Source organism: Pristiophorus japonicus, chromosome 19 (assembly GCF_044704955.1).
Source record: "Pristiophorus japonicus isolate sPriJap1 chromosome 19, sPriJap1.hap1, whole genome shotgun sequence".
NCBI classification, from domain to species: Eukaryota; Metazoa; Chordata; class Chondrichthyes; family Pristiophoridae; genus Pristiophorus; species Pristiophorus japonicus.
In genome coordinates, this window is record NC_091995.1 from 92,674,343 (window position 1) to 92,693,692 (window position 19,350).

At 49.5% G+C, this 19,350-nt stretch overlaps 1 protein-coding gene across 1 annotated transcript in view; it reads right to left on the minus strand.

The window, feature by feature from the left end:
* Positions 1-6,641: 6,641 nt before the first annotated feature.
* LOC139230300 (G1/S-specific cyclin-D2-like) overlaps positions 6,642-19,350 on the minus strand; it is a 50,236-nt gene continuing 37,527 nt past the window's right edge. The window contains exons 4-5 of the mRNA XM_070862127.1: positions 8,371-8,519; positions 6,642-6,791 (exon numbers count right to left, since the gene is read on the minus strand). Coding sequence (XP_070718228.1) covers positions 6,642-6,791; positions 8,371-8,519 — 299 coding nt within the window. The remainder of the gene's footprint in view (positions 6,792-8,370; positions 8,520-19,350) is intronic.

Below are 19,350 nucleotides of genomic sequence, written 5' to 3' on the forward strand. Positions count from 1 at the left end.
TTTAAAACTGAGATGAGGAGAAATTTCTTCTCTCAGCGGGTTGTAAATCTGTGGAATTCGCTGCCTCAGAGAGCTGTGGAAGCTGGGACATTGAATAAATTTAAGACAGAAATAGACAGTTTCTTAAAACGATAAGGGAATAAGGGGTTATGGGGAGCGGGCGGGGAAGTGGAGCTGAGTCCGTGATCAGATCAGCCATGATCTTATTGAATGGTGGAGCAGGCTCGAGGAGCCGAATGGCCGACTCCTGCTCCTATTTCTTGTGTTTTTTATCACTGCCCTTCTTTGGCTTTGACCGGCGTGCGTGTAGCGTGAGGTGAAAGTTGCAGACTTGTGCCGTGAGCGGCCGTTACTCGCGGTGTGGCCTCGCGGTTGCTCGCTCACATGGCAACATGACCTTCGAACTCTCGGCTCGGAACAGAGTCTGCAGAAGGGAGGCTGACTCTGTGTTCCAACAATCAGCGGCCTCCTGCCCAAATCAAGAATCACCTAAAACTCGGGACTCCGGACAACTCACTACAGTTTAATTTAAGGTAATATTTCAGGTTGACTTTTACCATTCCCTTCGCACTCCTCTATAAGATCCTTTATATAAGATAAGGTGTAGAAATGAAAAGTAGGGAAGTGATGCTAACCCTGTATCGAACCTTGGTTAGACCACACTTGGAGCACTGCGTACAGTTCTGGTCGCCATGTTATAGAAAGGATATAGAGGCACTGGAGAGGGCGCAGAGAAGATTTACAGGGATAATACCAGAAATGCGAGGGTGTACATATCGGGAAAGGATGAACAGGCTGGGTCTCTTTTCTCTTGAACAAAGAAGGCTGAGGGGTGACCTAATAGAGGTCTTTAAAATTATGAAAGGTTTTGACAGAGCGGATACAGAGAGAGTGTTTCCACTTGTGGGGAAAAGCATAACTAGAGGCCATCAATATAAGATAGTCACCGAGAAATCCAATGGGGAATTCAGGAGAAACTTCTTTACCCAGAGAGCGGTGAGAATGTGGAACTCGCTGCCACAGGGAGGGGTTGAGGCGAATAGTATTGATACATTTAAGGGGAGGCTGGACAAGGATATGAGGGAGAAGGGAACAGAGGGTTATGCTGATAGAGTTAGATGGGAAACGACGGGAGGAGGCTCGAGTGAAGTATAAACGCTGGCACGGACTGGTTGGGTCGAATGGCCTGTTTCTGGGCCGTATATCTGATGTATTCCAGGTGCCTCCTCACCAGGTCGAAGAGCCCAAATGTCTCCCGTCTTTCTTCGTAACTGACCTTTTGAATGAGAAGGACGATTGCAATAGCAGTTGGTGAGCAACCCAACACTAACTCCGCGAGTTTCCTTGCCGATCGAATCGGTTTCTAGGTTAGTATGAGGGTATATTGTGGAGAATCTGTAAATTGCAGCAGAATTTGTCACCTGCAATTTGTTAGGTGGCATCGCCACCATGTGGACAGGTGAGGTTACTGCTGCCTGGGTGGATTGGACCAGGAGCAGCACCATCCTGTGGTGTGTTGAGATATTGCAGCCTCCAAACACCAGAACTTCACAACACAGAAACAGTCATCGCAAGTACAAAAGCATAATACAGCGGATGCTGGAATCTGGACTGAAAACAGAAAATGCTGGAAATCTCAGCGGGTCAGGCAGCATCTGGGGAGAGAGAAACAGAGTTAACGTTTTGGGACGATGACCCTTCGTGGGTTTCTGACCCGAAACATTAACTCTGTTTTTTTCTCCACAGGTTCTGCCTGACCCGCTGAGATTGACGGAGACAGGCCAGTGAGCCCACCGCCCGAGCCTTCTCCCACTGCTCTTCATCTCACCCCCATCAGCAGATTTACGAGGGTGATGCCAGGACTGGAGAATTTTAGCTATGAGGAAAGTTTGGATAGGCTGGGGTTCTCTTTGGACCTGAGGGGAGATTTAATTGAGTTGCATAACATTATGAGGGGGCCAAGGTGGAATGAATAGGAAGGACCTGTCTCCCTGAGCAGAGAGGTCAATGGGGTATAATGTGGGGAAGATTGAAATTATTCACTTTGGTCGGAAGAATGACAATGCAGAATATTTTTTAAAGGTGTGAGATCAGTAAATGTGCAGAGGGAGTTGAGAGTCCTTGTACACTAATCACTGAAAGCTCACAAGCAAATACCGCAAGCGATTAGGAAAGCAAATGGTCTGTTGGCCTTTATTGCAAGTGGGTTGGAGTACACGAGTAAGGAAATCTTGCTACAGTTATACAGGGCCCTGCTGAGACCACACCTGGAGTATTGTGCACAATTCTGGTCTCCTTACCGAAGGAAGGATATACTTGCCATCGAGGGAGTGCAATGAAGGTTCACCAGACTGATTCCTGAGATGGGAGGATTGTCCTATGAGGAGAGATTGAGTAGACTAGGCCGATATTCTCTAGAGTTTAGAAGAATGAGAGGTGATCTCATTGAAACATACAACATTCTGACAGGGCTTGACAGGGTAGATGCAGGGAGGATGTTTCCCCCGGGCTGGGGAGTCTAGAACCAGGGGTCACAGTCTCAGAATAAGGGATCAGCCATTTAGGACTGGGATGTGGAGGAATTTCTTCACTCAGAGGGTGGTGATAGATTTTTGGACGCTAAGCAAATCAAGGGATGTAGGGATTGGGCGGGAAAGTGGAGTTGAAGTCGGCCATCTTCGTGGGGAAGATGCAATAGAAAGACTTGCATTTATATAGCACCCTTCACAACCTCTGGACATCCTAAAGCGCTTTACAGCCAATTTATTGAGTGCAGTCACTGTTGTAATGTGGGAAACGCAGCAGCAAATTTGCGCACAGCAAGCTCCCACACACAGCAATGTGATAATGACCAGATAATCTGTTTTTGTTATGTTGATTGTGGGATAAATATTGTCCAGGACACCGGGGATAACTCCCCTGCTGTTCTTCGAAATAGTGGCCATGGGATCTTTTACATCCACCTGAGAGAGCAGACGGTTTAACATCTCATCCGAAGGACGGCACCTCCGACAGTGCGGCGCTCCCTCAGTACTGTCCCTCAGACAGTGCGGCACTCCCTCAGTACTGCCCCTCCGACAGTGCGGCGCTCCCTCAGTACTGCCCCTCCGACATTGCGGCGCTCCCTCAGTACTGCCCCTCCGACAGTGCGGCGCTCCCTCAGTACTGCCCCTCCGACAGTGCGGCGCTCCCTCAGCACTGCCCCTCCGAAATGCGGCGCTCCCTCTACTACCCTTCCGACTGTGCAGTGCTCCCTCAGTACTACCCCTCCGACAGTGCGGCGCTCCCTCAGTACTGCCCCTCCGACATTGCGGCGCTCCCTCAGTACTGCCCCTCCGACAGTGCGGCGCTCCCTCAGTACTGCCCCTCCGACAGTGCGGCGCTCCCTCAGTACTGCCCCTCCGACAGTGCGGCGCTCCCTCAGTACCGCACTGGGAGTGTTGGGCCTGGATTATGTGCTCAAGTGCATCAAACAATGGGCTTTGGTTCAGCCCACTGTTCCTTACCGTTCAGGATTAAAGGGGCCGGCTCCTTGGGGCCTTGGCCTGTCCCACACCAACCAGGTTTGATTGCAGGATCTGGAGTCGTGTTAACTTCTTCCATCTCGGGCTGTCCAGCGGGGCAGTGGTGCGGGAACAATCCTCCGATCGCTGTCGGCTGACGACCCGCTGGGAAATGCACGGCAGGAATGGGGAACTGCCGCGATGCTCCCAGAGCCAAATAGTCTGACCACGCTTGCTGCCGAGACCGGTACAGGATGGGAGAGGGAGCAAGAGGGACCTTCAGGAAGGGGTGCAGAGGGAACAGACTGACTTTTGGTGAAGTACAGACCAGATCAGTGACACTTGACAAACGTTTGAGTCCGTGAACTTTTATTGAACATAATTAACATTAAATTAAACATTAACTTAAATACGGCCTTCTCTTTTTTTTCTTCTTAAATTACAAAGATCGAAAATAAATAGTTAAATAAACGGTTGGAGACGCTACGTCACGGTTTACACGGTGAACCACCGTAGGGGATGATTGACAGCGGCTCCCCGCCAATCCGGCTCCCTGTCTCTGAGGCCCGCCCACTGCCGCCAGTTCATGGGTCAGGCGGGTGGGGCCGGCCACCGGGATTGGCCAATGGGAGGAGCCAGTCCGGCGGGTAGTTTGAGGATACGGTTCCCTTTGGCGGGCCGGGAAAGGAGTGGGGCCCGTTCCTCGGGCATTCCTTGGCACACTCGGTGGCTGGAAGCGGTCACACCGAGTCCCGCAGTGAAGAAAGCTGGCGTTAGTCTGGAGGCAGTCCCCTCTCCCTCTCCCTCTCCCTCTCGCTCTCTCTGTCCCGATCTTACCCACTCCCTCACTGGCCGGTCTGGGTTTCTCAACCCCCACCAACCCATCAAACTAAAATTAAGAAGGCCGTCAAGACTTTGGAGCGATTGACTGGATTGGTTCCAGGGGGCTGAGGGGTTATAGTCACGAGGAGAGGCTGGGGTTCTCCCTGGAGCAGAGAAGGCTAAGAGGAGATTTGATCGAGGAGTTTAAAATCCCGAATGGCATACGACTGCTCTTAATTTTTCTGTCTTATGTTGCCAGGACTGGAGAATTTTAGCGATGAGGAAAGATTGGATAGGCTGGGGTTGTTTTCTTTGGAACAGAGGAGGCTGAGGGGAGACCTTACTGAGGTGCATAAAATTATGAGGGGGATGGATAGAGTGGATAGGAAGGACCTGTTTCCCTTAGCAGAGGGGTCAACAACCAGGGGGCATAGATTTAAAGTAATTGGGGGGGAGGTTTAGAGGGGATTTGAGGGTAAATTTCTTCACCCAGAGGGTGGTGGGGGTCTGGAACTCACTGCCTGAAAGGGTGGTAGAGGCAGAAACCCTCACCACATTTAAAAAGTACTTGGATGTGCACCTGAAGTGCCGTAACCTGCAGGGCTACGGACCGAGAGCTGGAAAGTGGGATTAGGCTGGGTAGCTCTTTGTCGGCCGGCGCGGATATGATGGGCCGAATGGCCTCCTTCCCGCGCTGTAAACGTCTCTGATGGAGTAAATAAAGAGAAGCTTGTTCTCGTGGGCGGAAGGGTCAAGAACCAGAGGGCGTAGATTTAAGGCAGAAATACCAGAGGCGGCACGAGGAAAAACGTTTTTACGCAGCGAGTGGTTAGGATCTGGGAATGCGCGGCCTGAGAGGGTGGTGGAGGCAGTCTCAATCGTGGCCTTCGAAAGGGGAAAGGGACAAATACTTGAAGGACCAAAAGTTGCAGGGATTGGGGGAAAGAGCGGGGGGAGTGGGGCTGGCTGGGTTGCTTTTTGAAAGAGCGGGCGCAGATTCGATGGGCCGAATGGCCACCTCCTGTGCCGTACTCTTCGATGATTCTATGCCCCATGCACACAGCTCGGGTCGGACCCCTGCCTGCAGTAACTGTGTTCTGTTCTGGGCGCAGCACCTTGTGAAGGATAGTTCGGCCTCAGAGGTGGCCAGCCCAGATTTACCAGAATTATACCGGGCTAAAAGGGTTAAGTTATGAAAGACAGGTTGTATAAACTCGGCATTGTATTCCTTTGAATATTGACGGTTGAAGTTTGATCCAATCGAGGTCTTTCAAATATTAAAAGGATTCGACAGGGGAGATACGGAGAAAATATTTCCTCTGATGGGGAGTCCAGAACAAGGGGACATATTAAAATTAGAGCCCGGCCGTTCGGGGGTGATGTCAGGAAACACTTCTTCACACAAAGGGCGGTGGGAATCTGGAACTCTCTTCTCCCCCCTCCCCCCCCCCACAAAAAGGCTGTGAATTCTGGGCGAGTCACTTGGTGCTTTCAATACGGAGGTCAATCGATTTTTGTTAGGGAAGCGTATCGAGGGATATAGGGCAAATGGAACTGAGGTGTGGATCAGCCAGGATCTGATTGCGTGGCGGAGAAAGACTTGCATTTATATAGCGCCTTTCACGACCGCCGGACGGGTTTTACAGCCAATGAAGTACTTGTGGTCACTGTTGTAATGTGGGAAACGCAGCAGCCAACTGGCATGGAATCTATGGGATCTTTTACGTCCACCTGAGAGAGCAGACGGGATCACAGTTTAACCTCTCATCCGAAAGACGGCACCTCCGACAGTGCGGCGCTCCCTCAGCACTGCACTGGGAGTGTCAGCCTAGATCTTGGTGCCGCAGTCCCTGGAGTGGGACTCGAACCCACAACCTTCTGACTCAGAGGCGAGAGAGTGCTGCCCACTGAGCCACTGGCTGAGCAGGCTCGAGGGGCTGAATGGCCTTCTGTTCCCAATGTCCCCATCTCCCCGGCGCAGTAGCCTCTCCCTGTCCCCCAGTCCCAGAGACTCTGCCCAGATCCCGCCAGCTGGAGAGGGTTGCTGTTCTCGCAGTAACTCCTGCCCCCGCTCCGCCCCCAACCGTCCTCCTCTCCAGACACGTGCCGCCTTGCGCAGTGACGCCCCAGTGTCCCGCACTAATCCCGAGACCCACAGGTTCTCTCACAGCCGTTTCCCCCCCCCCCCCCCACACTTGGCCAACCTCACAGAGGGCGGGACCTCCCCACAGAAGCCGGACCCCCTCTCCAAGGCCGCTCCTCCACTCCCCCCCACCCCCCCCCCCATCCCGGTTCGGCCCCAGTCCCGGATTGTCGTCACAAGCTCACGTCCTGAATGTCCGTCGGTGTTCTGGAACGTTCCAGCTCTTCGGCCTTGCTGTGCTGGGGCCGAGTGTCGCGGTGGGCTTTCTGTATCCGGGCCTGAAGCGCGATCTCCACCTGCTCCTGACAGGCCCGCAGACACTCCTGGGCAAGGGGGGAACTCTGTGTTAGACTTTCTCACTCTCTGTGGCCCAGAGCTAATTCTCTACAAGTCCCGACTTAAGTATTTATGCGTTGATCAACATAAGCAAGAATGTGCAATTCTATAGCGCCTTTCACAACCTCAGGATGTCCCAAAGCGCTTTACAGCCAATGAAGTACTTTTGGAGTGTGGTCACTGTTGTAATGTGGGAAACGCGGCAGCCAATTTGCGCACAGCAAGCTCCCACACACAGCAATGTGATAATGACCCAGATAATCTGTTTTTAGCGATGTTGATTGAGGGATAAATATTGGCCCCAGGACACGGGAGAGAACTCCCCTGCTCTTCTTCGAAATCGTGCCGCGGGATCTTTTACGTCCACCTGAGAGGGCGGCACCTCCGACAGTGCGGCACTCCCTCAGCACTAAATAATTCACTAAATATATTCAAAAGGGAGTTAGATGAAGCCCTTACTACTCGGGGGATCAAGGGGTATGGCGTGAAAGCAGGAAGTGGGTACTGAAGTTTCATGTTCAGCCATGAACTCATTGAATGGCGGTGCAGGCTAGAAGGGCTGAATGGCCTGCTCCTGCACCTATTTTCTATGTTTCTATGTTTCTAGCACGGCACTGGGAGTCAGTTCAGATTGTGGGCCCAAGTCCCTGGAGTGGGAGGGGAGAGAGCAGGAGATCAAGGAGAGTGGGAGAAAACCTCATTTCTCCAAACCCTTTCCAGGAGCATGAGTGTTGTTGGAAAAACCTTCCCAGATGTGGGAGCAGTGTTTCACGCCTTGGGGTGTAAAGTGATTGAATTGAAACTGATTCCTGGGACGGGGGGATTGTCCTATGAGGAGAGATTGAGTAGACCAGGCCTATATTCTCTAGAGTTTAGAAGAATGAGAGGTGATCTTATTGAAACATATACAATTCTTACAGGGCTTGACAGGGTAGATGCAGGGAGGGTGTTTCCCCCGGGCTGGGGAGTCTAGAACCAGGGGTCACAGTCTCAGGATAAGGGGTCGGCCATTTAGGACTGAGATGAGGAGGAATTTCTTCACTCAGAGGGTGGTGAATCTTTGGAATTCTCTGCCCAAGAGGGCTGTGGAGGCTCGGTCCTTGAGTATATTCAAGGCTGAGATCGATAGATTTTTGAACTCCAGGGCAATCGAGGGATGTAGGGATCGGGCGGGAAAGTGGAGTTGATCTCATTGAATGGCGGAGCAGGCTCGAGGGGCCGAATGGCCGACTTCTGCTCCTATTCCTTATGTTCTACACACCAGCCACACAACCACGACAAAACAAATCACGGATAAATAAACTGTTCTTGCGTCTCTGGGTTCATGTAGAGTTGAAGTTGATGAGGAGGATGCAAGGGAAGATTTTTGGCATGAGGGATGCCAGCCCCATGGAGTGTGTTTATGAATGCAGGCGGTTAAGGCGACACATAAAGCAGAACTAAAGGGGTAAGATGAAAAGGAAGAGCGTGGGGAGATCGATCGCGTGGATTCCATCGGCAGTCGCGGAGGTTGGGGGGAGACGCGCTCCATGATTCGGGCATTGGGGGTTTCACGGAATCACTTACCGGATCGCAGCGGATGCAGAGCGCGAGGCGGTGGTTGAGCTCATGGTCAGTGAGAGCCAGCCCATGCAGACCCAGGTGTAGTCCTGTCACCGCTGCAGCCAGACTCGCTGCGCCAATCATTGACGGCGGGTACGACACAAACTCATAATCTGAAGAAAGATTACCGGGGTTAGTCGCGGGAGATTTCCGACACTTACCAAACCCCCGTCTCGTCCAGCCCAGCCGCGGAAATCATTCACATTTACAGGTGGGAGTGGGGGTTATATACAGGTGGGAGTGGGGGTTATATACAGGTGGGAGTGGGGGTTATTTACAGGTGGGAGTGGGGGTTATATACAGGTGGGAGTGGGGGTTATTTACAGGTGGGAGTGGGGGTTATTTACAGGTGTGAGTGGGGGTTATATACAAGTGAGAGTGGGGGTTATTTACAGGTGGGAATGGGGGTTATATACAAGTGAGAATGGGGGTTATTTACAGGTGAGAGCGGGGGTTATTTACAGGTGTGAGCGGGGGTTATTTACAGGTGAGAGTCCCAATTATTTACAGGTGAGAGCGGGGGTTATTTACAGGTGAGAGCGGGGGTTATTTACAGGTGAGAGCGAGGGTTATTTACAGGTGAGAGTGGGGGTTATTTACAGGTGAGAGTCCCAATTATTTACAGGTGAGAGCGGGGGTTATTTACAGGTGAGAGTCCCAATTATTTACAGGTGAGAGTGGGGGTTATTTACAGGTGAGAGTCCCAATTATTTACAGGTGAGAGTGGGGGTTATTTACAGGTGAGAGTCCCAATTATTTACAGGTGAGAGCAGCGGTTATTTACAGGTGAGAGTCCCAATTATTTACAGGTGAGAGTGGGGGTTGTTTACAGGTGAGAGTCCCAATTATTTACAGGTGAGAGTGGGGGTTATTTACAGGTGAGAGTCCCAATTATTTACAGGTGAGAGTGGGGGTTATTTACAGGTGAGAGTCCCAATTATTTACAGGTGAGAGCAGCGGTTATTTGCAGGTGAGAGAGGGGCTTATTTACAGGTGAGAGAGGGGCTTATTTACAGGTGAGATTGCGGGTTATTTACAGGTGAGAGCGGGGGTTATTTACAGGTGTGAATGGGGTTTATTTACAGGTGTGAGCAGTGGTTATTTACAGGTGAGAGCAGGCGTTATTTACAGGTGAGAGCGGGGGTTATATACAGGTGTGAGCGGGGGTTATATACAGGTGTGAGTGGGGGTTATTTACAGGTGAGAGCGGGGGTTATATACAGGTGTGAGCGGGGGTTATTTACAGGTGTGAGTGGGGGTTATATAACGGTGTGAGTGGGGGTTATTTACAGGTGTGAGTGGGGGTTATATAGAGGAAGAATGTGGGCGTTATATAGAGGTGAGAGTGGGGGTAATATCGAGGTGAGAGTGGGGGTTATATCGAGGTGAGAGCGGGGGTTATATCGAGGTGAGAGCGGGGTTATTTACAGGTGAGAGCGGGGGTTATTTACAGATGAGAGCGGGGTTTATTTACAGATGAGAGTGAGGGTTATTTACAGGTGAGTGTCCCAATTATTTACAGGTGAGAGCTCCAATTATTTACAGGTGAGAGCGGAGGTTATTTACAGGTGAGAGCGGAGGTTATTTACAGGTGAGAGCGGGGTTTATTTACAGGTGAGAGTGGGGTTTATTTACAGGTGAGAGCGGGGGTTATTTACACGTGAAAGCGGGGGTTATTTACAGGTGAGTGGGGTTATTTATAGGTGAGAGCGGGGGTTATTTACAGGTGAGAGTGGGAGTTATTTACAGGTGAGTGTGGGGATATTTACAGGTGAGAGTGGGAGTTATTTACAGGTGAGTGCCCAAATAATTTACAGATGAGCGGGGATTATTTACAGGTGAGAGTCCCAATTATTGACAGGTGGGAGAGTGGTTTTTTTTACAGGTGAGAGTGGGGGTTATTTACAGTGGAGAGTGGGGGTTATTTACAGGTGAGAGCCCCAATTAATTACAGGTGAGAGCGGGAGTTATTTACAGGTGAGATTGCAGGTTATTTACAGGTGAGAGCGGGGGTTATTTTCAGGTGAGAGCGGGGGTTATTTTCAGGTGAGAGCGGGGGTTATTTTCAGGTGAGAGTGGGGGTTATTTTCAGGTGAGAGTGGGGGTTATTTTCAGGTGAGTGCGGGGGTTATTTACAGGTGAGAGAGGGAGTTATTTACAGGTGAGAGCGGGGGTTATTTACAGGTGAGAGCGGGAGTTATTTACAGGTGAGAGCGGGGGTTATTTACAGGTGAGAGCGGGAGTTATTTACAGGTGAGAACGGGGGTTATTTACAGGTGAGGGCAGAGATTATTTACAGGTGAGAGCGGGAGTTATTTACAGGTGAGAGCGGGGGTTATTTACAGGTGAGGGCAGCGATTATTTACAGGTGAGAGTCCCAATTATTTACAGGTGAGAGCGGGGGTTATTTACAGGTGAGAGCGGGGGTTATTTACAGGTGAGAGCGGGAGTTATTTACAGGTGAGATTGCGGGTTATTTACAGGTGAGAGCGGGGGTTATTTACAGGTGAGAGCGGGAGTTATTTACAGGTGAGAGCGGGAGTTATTTACAGGTGAGAGCGCGGGTTATTTACAGGTGAGGGCAGGGATTATTTACAGGTGAGACTGCGGGTTATTTACAGGTGAGAGCGGGGGTTATTTACAGGTGAGTGCGGGGGTTATTTACAGGTGAGATTGCGGGTTATTTACAGGTGAGATTGGGGGTTATTTACAGGTGAGAGCGGGAGTTACTTACAGGTGAGAGTGGGAGTTATTTACAGGTGAGAGCGCGGTTTATTTACAGGTGAGGGCGGGGATTATTTACAGGTGAGAGTCCCTATTATTTACAGGTGAGAGCGGGGGTTATTTACAGGTGAGAGCGGGGGTTATTTACAGGTGAGAGCGGGAGTTATTTACAGGTGAGAGCGGGAGTTATTTACAGGTGAGAGTGGGAGTTATTTACAGGTGAGAGCGTGGATTATTTACAGGTGAGATTGTGAGTTATTTACAGGTGAGGGCGGGAGTTATTTACAGGTGAGGGCGGCGATTATTTACAGGTGAGTGTGGGGGTTATGTACAGTTGAGAGCGGGAGTTATTTACAGGTGAGAGCGGGAGTTATTTACAGGTGCGAGCGGGAGTTATTTACAGGTGCGAGCGGGAGTTATTTACAGGTGAGAGCGGAGGTTATTTACAGGTGGGAGCGGGGGTTGTTTACAGGTGAGAGCGGGAGTTATTTACAGGTGAGAGCGGGAGTTATTTACAGGTGAGAGCGGAGGTTATTTACAGGTGGGAGCGGGGGTTATTGACAGGTTAGAGCGGGGGTTATTTACAGGTGAGAGCGGGAGATATTTACAGGTGAGAGCGGGGGTTATTTACAGGTGAGAGCGGGGTTTATTTACAGGTGAGAGCGGGGTTTATTTACAGGTGAGAGCGAGGGTTATTTACAGGTGAGAGCTGGAGTTATTTACAGGTGAGAGCCCCAATTATTTACAGGTGAGAGCGGGGGTTATTTACAGGTGAGAGCAGGGTTTATTTACAGGTGAGAGCGGGGGTTATTAACAGGTGAGAGCGGGGTTTATTTACAGGTGAGAGCGGGGGTTATTTACAGGTGAGAGCGGAGGTTATTTACAGGTGAGAGCGGAGGTTATTTACAGGTGGGAGCGGGGTTTGTTTACAGGTGAGAGCGGGAGTTATTTACAGGTGAGAGCGGGGGTTATATACAGGTGCGAGCGGGAGTTATTTACAGGTGAGAGCGGAGGTTATTTACAGGTGGGAGTGGGGGTTGTTTACAGGTGAGAGCGGGGGTTATTTACAGGTGAGAGCTGGAGTTATTTACAGGTGAGAGCCCCAATTATTTACAGGTGAGAGCGGTGTTTATTTACAGGTGAGAGCGGGGGTTATTAACAGGTGAGAGTGGGGTTTATTTACAGGTGAGAGTGGAGGTTATTTACAGGTGAGAGTGGAGGTTATTTACAGGTGAGAGTGGGGGTTATTTACAGGTGAGAGCGGGGGTTATTTACAGGTGAGAGTCCAAATTATTTACAGGTGAGAGCGGGGGTTACATACAGGTGAGAATGGGGGTTATATACAGGTGTGAGCGGGGGTTATTTACAGGTGAGAGCGGGGCTTATATAAAGGTGAGAGTGGAGGTTATTTACAGGTGAGAATGGGGGTTATTTACAGGTGAGAGCGGGAGTTATTTACAGGTGAGAGTCCCAATTATTTACAGGTGAGAGCGGGGGTTACATACAGGAGAGAGCGAGGGTTATTTACAGGTGAGAGTGGGGGTTATTTACAGGTGAGAGTCCCAATTATTTACAGGTGAGAGCGGGGGTTATTTACAGGTGAGAGTCCCAATTATTTACAGGTGAGAGCAGCGGTTATTTACAGGTGAGAGAGGGGCTTATTTACAGGTGAGAGAGGGGCTTATTTACAGGTGAGATTGCGGGTTATTTACAGGTGAGAGCGAGGGTTATTTTCAGGTGAGAGCGGGGGTTATTTACAGGTCTGAGTGGGGTTTATTTACAGGTGTGAGCAGGGGTTATTTACAGGTGAGAGCAGGCGTTATTTACAGGTGAGAGCGGGGGTTATATACAGGTGTGAGCGGGGGTTATTTACAGGTGTGAGTGGGGGTTATATAAAGGTGTGAGTGGGGGTTATTTACAGGTGTGAGTGGGGGTTATATAGAGGAAGAATGTAGGCGTTATATAGAGGTGAGAGTGGGGGTAATATCGAGGTGAGAGTGGGGGTTATATCGAGGTGAGAGCGGGGTTATTTACAGGTGAGAGCGGGGGTTATTTACAGGTAAGGGCGGGGGTTATATACAAGTGAGTGAGGGTTATATACAGGTGAGAGCGGGGGTTATTTACAGATGAGAGCGGGGTTTATTTACAGATGAGAGCGGGGTTTATTTACAGATGAGAGCGGGGGTTATTTACAGATGAGAGCGGGGTTTATTTACAGATGAGAGTGAGGGTTATTTACAGGTGAGTGTCCCAATTATTTACAGGTGAGAGCCCCAATTATTTACAGGTGAGAGCCCCAATTATTTACAGGTGAGAGTGGGGGTTATTTACAGGTGAGAGTGGGGGTTATTTACAGATGAGAGTGGGGGTTATTTACAGGTGAGAGTCCCAATTATTTACAGGTAAGAGCGGAGGTTATTTACAGGTGAGAGCGGGGGTTATTTACAGGTGAGAGCGGGGTTTATTTACAGGTGAGAGCGGGGGTTATTTACAGGTGAGTTCCCAAATAATTTACAGGTGAGCGGGGATTATTTACAGGTGAGAGTCCCAATTATTGACAGGTGGGAGAGGGGTTTTTTTTACAGGTGAGAGTGGGAGTTATTTAAGGTGAGAGTGGGGGTTATTTACAGTGGAGAGTGGGGGTTATTTACAGGTGAGAGCCCCAATTAATTACAGGTGAGAGCGGGAGTTATTTACAGGTGAGATTGCAGGTTATTTTCAGGTGAGAGCGGGGGTTATTTTCAGGTGAGAGCGGGGGTTATTTTCAGGTGAGAGTGGGGGTTATTTTCAGGTGAGAGTGGGGGTTATTTTCAGGTGAGTGCGGGGGTTATTTACAGGTGAGAGAGGGAGTTATTTACAGGTGAGATTGCGGGTTATTTACAGGTGAGAGCGGGGGTTATTTACAGGTGAGAGCGGGAGTTATTTACAGGTGAGAACGGGGGTTATTTACAGGTGAGGGCAGAGATTATTTACAGGTGAGAGTCCCAATTATTTACAGGTGAGAGCGGGGGTTATTTACAGGTGAGAGCGGGGGTTATTTACAGGTGAGATTGCGGGTTATTTACAGATGAGAGTGGGGGTTATTTACAGGTGAGAGCGGGGGTTATTTACAGGTGAGAGCGGGGGTTATTTACAGGTGAGAGCGGGGGTTATTTACAGGTGAGATTGCGGGTTATTTACAGGTGAGAGCGCGGGTAATTTACAGGTGAGGGCGGGGATTATTTACAGGTGAGACTGCGGGTTATTTACAGGTGAGAGCGGGGGTTATTTACAGGTGAGTGCGGGGGTTATTTACAGGTGAGATTGCGGGTTATTTACAGGTGAGATTGGGGGTTATTTACAGGTGAGAGCGGGAGTTACTTACAGGTGAGAGTGGGAGTTATTTACAGGTGAGAGCGCGGGTTATTTACAGGTGAGGGCGGGGATTATTTACAGGTGAGAGTCCCTATTATTTACAGGTGAGAGCGGGGGTTATTTACAGGTGAGAGCGGGGGTTATTTACAGGTGAGAGCGGGAGTTATTTACAGGTGAGAGCGGGAGTTATTTACAGGTGAGAGTGGGAGTTATTTACAGGTGAGAGCGGGGATTATTTACAGGTGAGATTGTGAGTTATTTACAGGTGAGGGCGGGAGTTATTTACAGGTGAGGGCGGCGATTATTTACAGGTGAGTGTGGGGGTTATGTACAGTTGAGAGCGGGAGTTATTTACAGGTGAGAGTCCCAATTAGTTACAGGTGAGATTGCGGCTTATTTACAGGTGGGAGCGGGGGTTGTTTACAGGTGAGAGCGGGAGTTATTTACAGGTGCGAGCGGGAGTTATTTACAGGTGAGAGCGGAGGTTATTTACAGGTGCGAGCGGGAGTTATTTACAGGTGAGAGCGGAGGTTATTTACAGGTGCGAGCGGGAGTTATTTACAGGTGAGAGCGGGAGTTATTTACAGGTGAGAGCGGAGGTTATTTACAGGTGGGAGCGGGGGTTATTGACAGGTTAGAGCGGGGGTTATTTACAGGTGAGAGCGGGAGATATTTACAGGTGAGAGCGGGGGTTATTTACAGGTCAGAGCGGGGTTTATTTACAGGTGAGAGCGGGGTTTATTTACAGGTGAGAGCGGGGTTTATTTACAGGTGAGAGCGAGGGTTATTTACAGGTGAGAGCTGGAGTTATTTACAGGTGAGAGCCCCAATTATTTACAGGTGAGAGCGGGGGTTATTTACAGGTGAGAGTGGGGTTTATTTACAGGTGATGGCGGGGGTTATTTACACGTGAAAGCGGGGGTTATTTACAGGTGAGTGGGGTTATTTATAGGTGAGAGCGGGGGTTATTTACAGGTGAGAGTGGGAGTTATTTACAGGTGAGTGTGGGAATATTTACAGGTGAGAGTGGGAGTTATTTACAGGTGAGTGCCCAAATAATTTACAGGTGAGCGGGGATTATTTACAGGTGAGAGTCCCAATTATTGACAGGTGGGAGAGGGTTTTTTTTTTTACAGGTGAGAGTGGGAGTTATTTAAGGTGAGAGTGGGGGTTATTTACAGTGGAGAGTGGGGGTTATTTACAGGTGAGAGCCCCAATTAATTACAGGTGAGAGCGGGAGTTATTTACAGGTGAGATTGCAGGTTATTTACAGGTGAGAGCGGGGGTAATTTTCAGGCAAGAGCGGGGGTTATTTTCAGGTGAGAGTGGGGGTTATTTTCAGGTGAGAGTGGGGGTTATTTTCAGGTGAGTGCGGGGGTTATTTACAGGTGAGAGAGGGAGTTATTTACAGGTGAGAGCGGGGGTTATTTACAGGTGAGAGCGGGAGTTATTTACAGGTGAGAGCGGGGGTTATTTACAGGTGAGAGCGGGAGTTATTTACAGGTGAGAACGGGGGTTATTTACAGGTGAGGGCAGAGATTATTTACAGGTGAGAGCGGGAGTTATTTACAGGTGAGAGCGGGGGTTATTTACAGGTGAGGGCAGCGATTATTTACAGGTGAGAGTCCCAATTATTTACAGGTGAGAGCGGGGGTTATTTACAGGTGAGAGCGGGGGTTATTTACAGGTGAGAGCGGGGGTTATTTACAGGTGAGAGCGGGAGTTATTTACAGGTGAGAGCGGGAGTTATTAACAGGTGAGAGCGCGGGTTATTTACAGGTGAGGGCAGGGATTATTTACAGGTGAGACTGCGGGTTATTTACAGGTGAGAGCGGGGGTTATTTACAGGTGAGTGCGGGGGTTATTTACAGGTGAGATTGCGGGTTATTTACAGGTGAGATTGGGGGTTATTTACAGGTGAGAGCGGGAGTTACTTACAGGTGAGAGTGGGAGTTATTTACAGGTGAGAGCGCGGGTTATTTACAGGTGAGGGCGGGGATTATTTACAGGTGAGAGTCCCTATTATTTACAGGTGAGAGCGGGGGTTATTTACAGGTGAGAGCGGGAGTTATTTACAGGTGAGAGCGGGAGTTATTTACAGGTGAGAGTGGGAGTTATTTACAGGTGAGAGCGGGGATTATTTACAGGTGAGATTGTGAGTTATTTACAGGTGAGGGCGGGAGTTATTTACAGGTGAGGGCGGCGATTATTTACAGGTGAGTGTGGGGGTTATGTACAGTTGAGAGCGGGAGTTATTTACAGGTGAGAGTCCCAATTATTTACAGGTGAGATTGCGGCTTATTTACAGGTGGGAGCGGGGGTTGTTTACAGGTGAGAGCGGGAGTTATTTACAGGTGCGAGCGGGAGTTATTTACAGGTGAGAGCGGAGGTTATTTACAGGTGGGAGCGGGGGTTGTTTACAGGTGAGAGCGGGAGTTATTTACAGGTGAGAGCGGGAGTTATTTACAGGTGAGAGCGGAGGTTATTTACAGGTGGGAGCGGGGTTTATTGACAGGTTAGAGCGGGGGTTATTTACAGGTGAGAGCGGGAGATATTTACAGGTGAGAGCGGGGGTTATTTACAGGTGAGAGCGGGGTTTATTTACAGGTGAGAGCGAGGGTTATTTACAGGTGAGAGCTGGAGTTATTTACAGGTGAGAGCCCCAATTATTTACAGGTGAGAGCGGGGGTTATTTACAGGTGAGAGCGGGGTTTATTTACAGGTGAGAGCGGGGGTTATTAACAGGTGAGAGCGGGGTTTATTTACAGGTGAGAGCGGGGTTTATTTACAGGTGAGAGCGGAGGTTATTTACAGGTGAGAGCGGAGGTTATTTACAGGTGGGAGCGGGGTTTGTTTACAGGTGTGAGCGGGAGTTATTTACAGGTGAGAGCGGGGGTTATATACAGGTGCGAGCGGGAGTTATTTACAGGTGAGAGTGGAGGTTATTTATAGGTGGGAGTGGGGGTTGTTTACAGGTGAGAGCGGGGGTTATTTACAGGTGAGAGCTGGAGTTATTTACAGGTGAGAGCCCCAATTATTTACAGGTGAGAGCGGTGTTTATTTACAGGTGAGAGCGGGGGTTATTAACAGGTGAGAGTGGGGTTTATTTACAGGTGAGAGTGGAGGTTATTTACAGGTGAGAGTGGAGGTTATTTACAGGTGAGAGTGGAGGTTATTTACAGGTGAGAGTGGAGGTTATTTACAGGTGAGAGTGGGGGTTATTTACAGGTGAGAGCGGGGGTTATTTACAGGTGAGAGCGGGGGTTATTTACAGGTGAGAGTCCAAATTATTTACAGGTGAGAGCGGGGGTTACATACAGGTGAGAATGGGGGTTATATACAGGTGTGAGCGGGGGTTATTTACAGGTGAGAGCGGGGCTTATATAGAGGTGAGAGTGGAGGTTATTTACAGGTGAGAATGGGGGTTATTTACAGGTGAGAGCGGGAGTTATTTACAGGTGAGAGTCCCAATTATTTACAGGTGAGAGCGGGGGTTACATACAGGTGACAGCGAGGGTTATTTACAGGTGAGAGCGGGGGTTATTTACAGGTGAGAGTCCCAATTATTTACAGGTGCGAGCGGGGGTTACATACAGGTGAGAGCGAGGGTTATTTACAGGTGAGAGTGGGGGTTATTTACAGGTGAGAGTCCCAATTATTTACAGGTGAGAGCGGGGGTTATTTACAGGTGAGAGTCCCAATTATTTACAGGTGAGAGCAGCGGTTATTTACAGGTGAGAGAGGGGCATATTTACAGGTGAGAGAGGGGCTTATTTACAGGTGAGATTGCGGGTTATTTACAGGTGAGAGCGAGGGTTATTTACAGGTGAGAGCGGGGGTTATATACAGGTGTGAGCGGGGGTTATTTACAGGTGTGAGTGGGGGTTATATAAAGGTGTGAGTGGGGGTTATTTACAGGTGTGAGTGGGGGTTATTTACAGGTGTGAGTGGGGGTTATATAGAGGAAGAATGTAGGCGTTATATAGAGGTGAGAGTGGGGGTAATATCGAGGTGAGAGTGGGGGTTATATCGAGGTGAGAGCGGGGGTTATATCGAGGTGAGAGCGGGGTTATTTACAGGTGAGAGCGGGGGTTATTTACAGGTAAGGGCGGGGGTTATATACAAGTGAGTGAGGGTTATATACAGGTGAGAGCGGGGGTTATTTACAGATGAGAGCGAGGTTTATTTACAGATGAGAGCGGGGTTTATTTACAGATGAGAGCGGGGGTTATTTACAGATGAGAGCGGGGTTTATTTACAGATGAGAGTGAGGGTTATTTACAGGTGAGTGTCCCAATTATTTACAGGTGAGAGCCCCAATTATTTACAGGTGAGAGCCCCAATTATTTACAGGTGAGAGTGGGGGTTATTTACAGGTGAGAGTGGGGGTTATTTACAGATGAGAGTGGGGGTTATTTACAGATGAGAGTGAGGGTTATTTACAGGTGAGAGTCCCAATTATTTACAGGTAAGAGCGGAGGTTATTTACAGGTGAGAGCGGGGGTTATTTACAGGTGAGAGCGGGGTTTATTTACAGGTGAGAGCGGGGGTTATTTACAGGTGAGTTCCCAAATAATTTACAGGTGAACGGGGATTATTTACAGGTGAGAGTCCCAATTATTGACAGGTGGGAGAGGGGTTTTTTTTACAGGTGAGAGTGGGAGTTATTTAAGGTGAGAGTGGGGGTTATTTACAGTGGAGAGTGGGGGTTATTTACAGGTGAGAGCCCCAATTAATTACAGGTGAGAGCGGGAGTTATTTACAGGTGAGATTGCAGGTTATTTTCAGGTGAGAGCGGGGGTTATTTTCAGGTGAGAGCGGGGGTTATTTTCAGGTGAGAGTGGGGGTTATTTTCAGGTGAGAGTG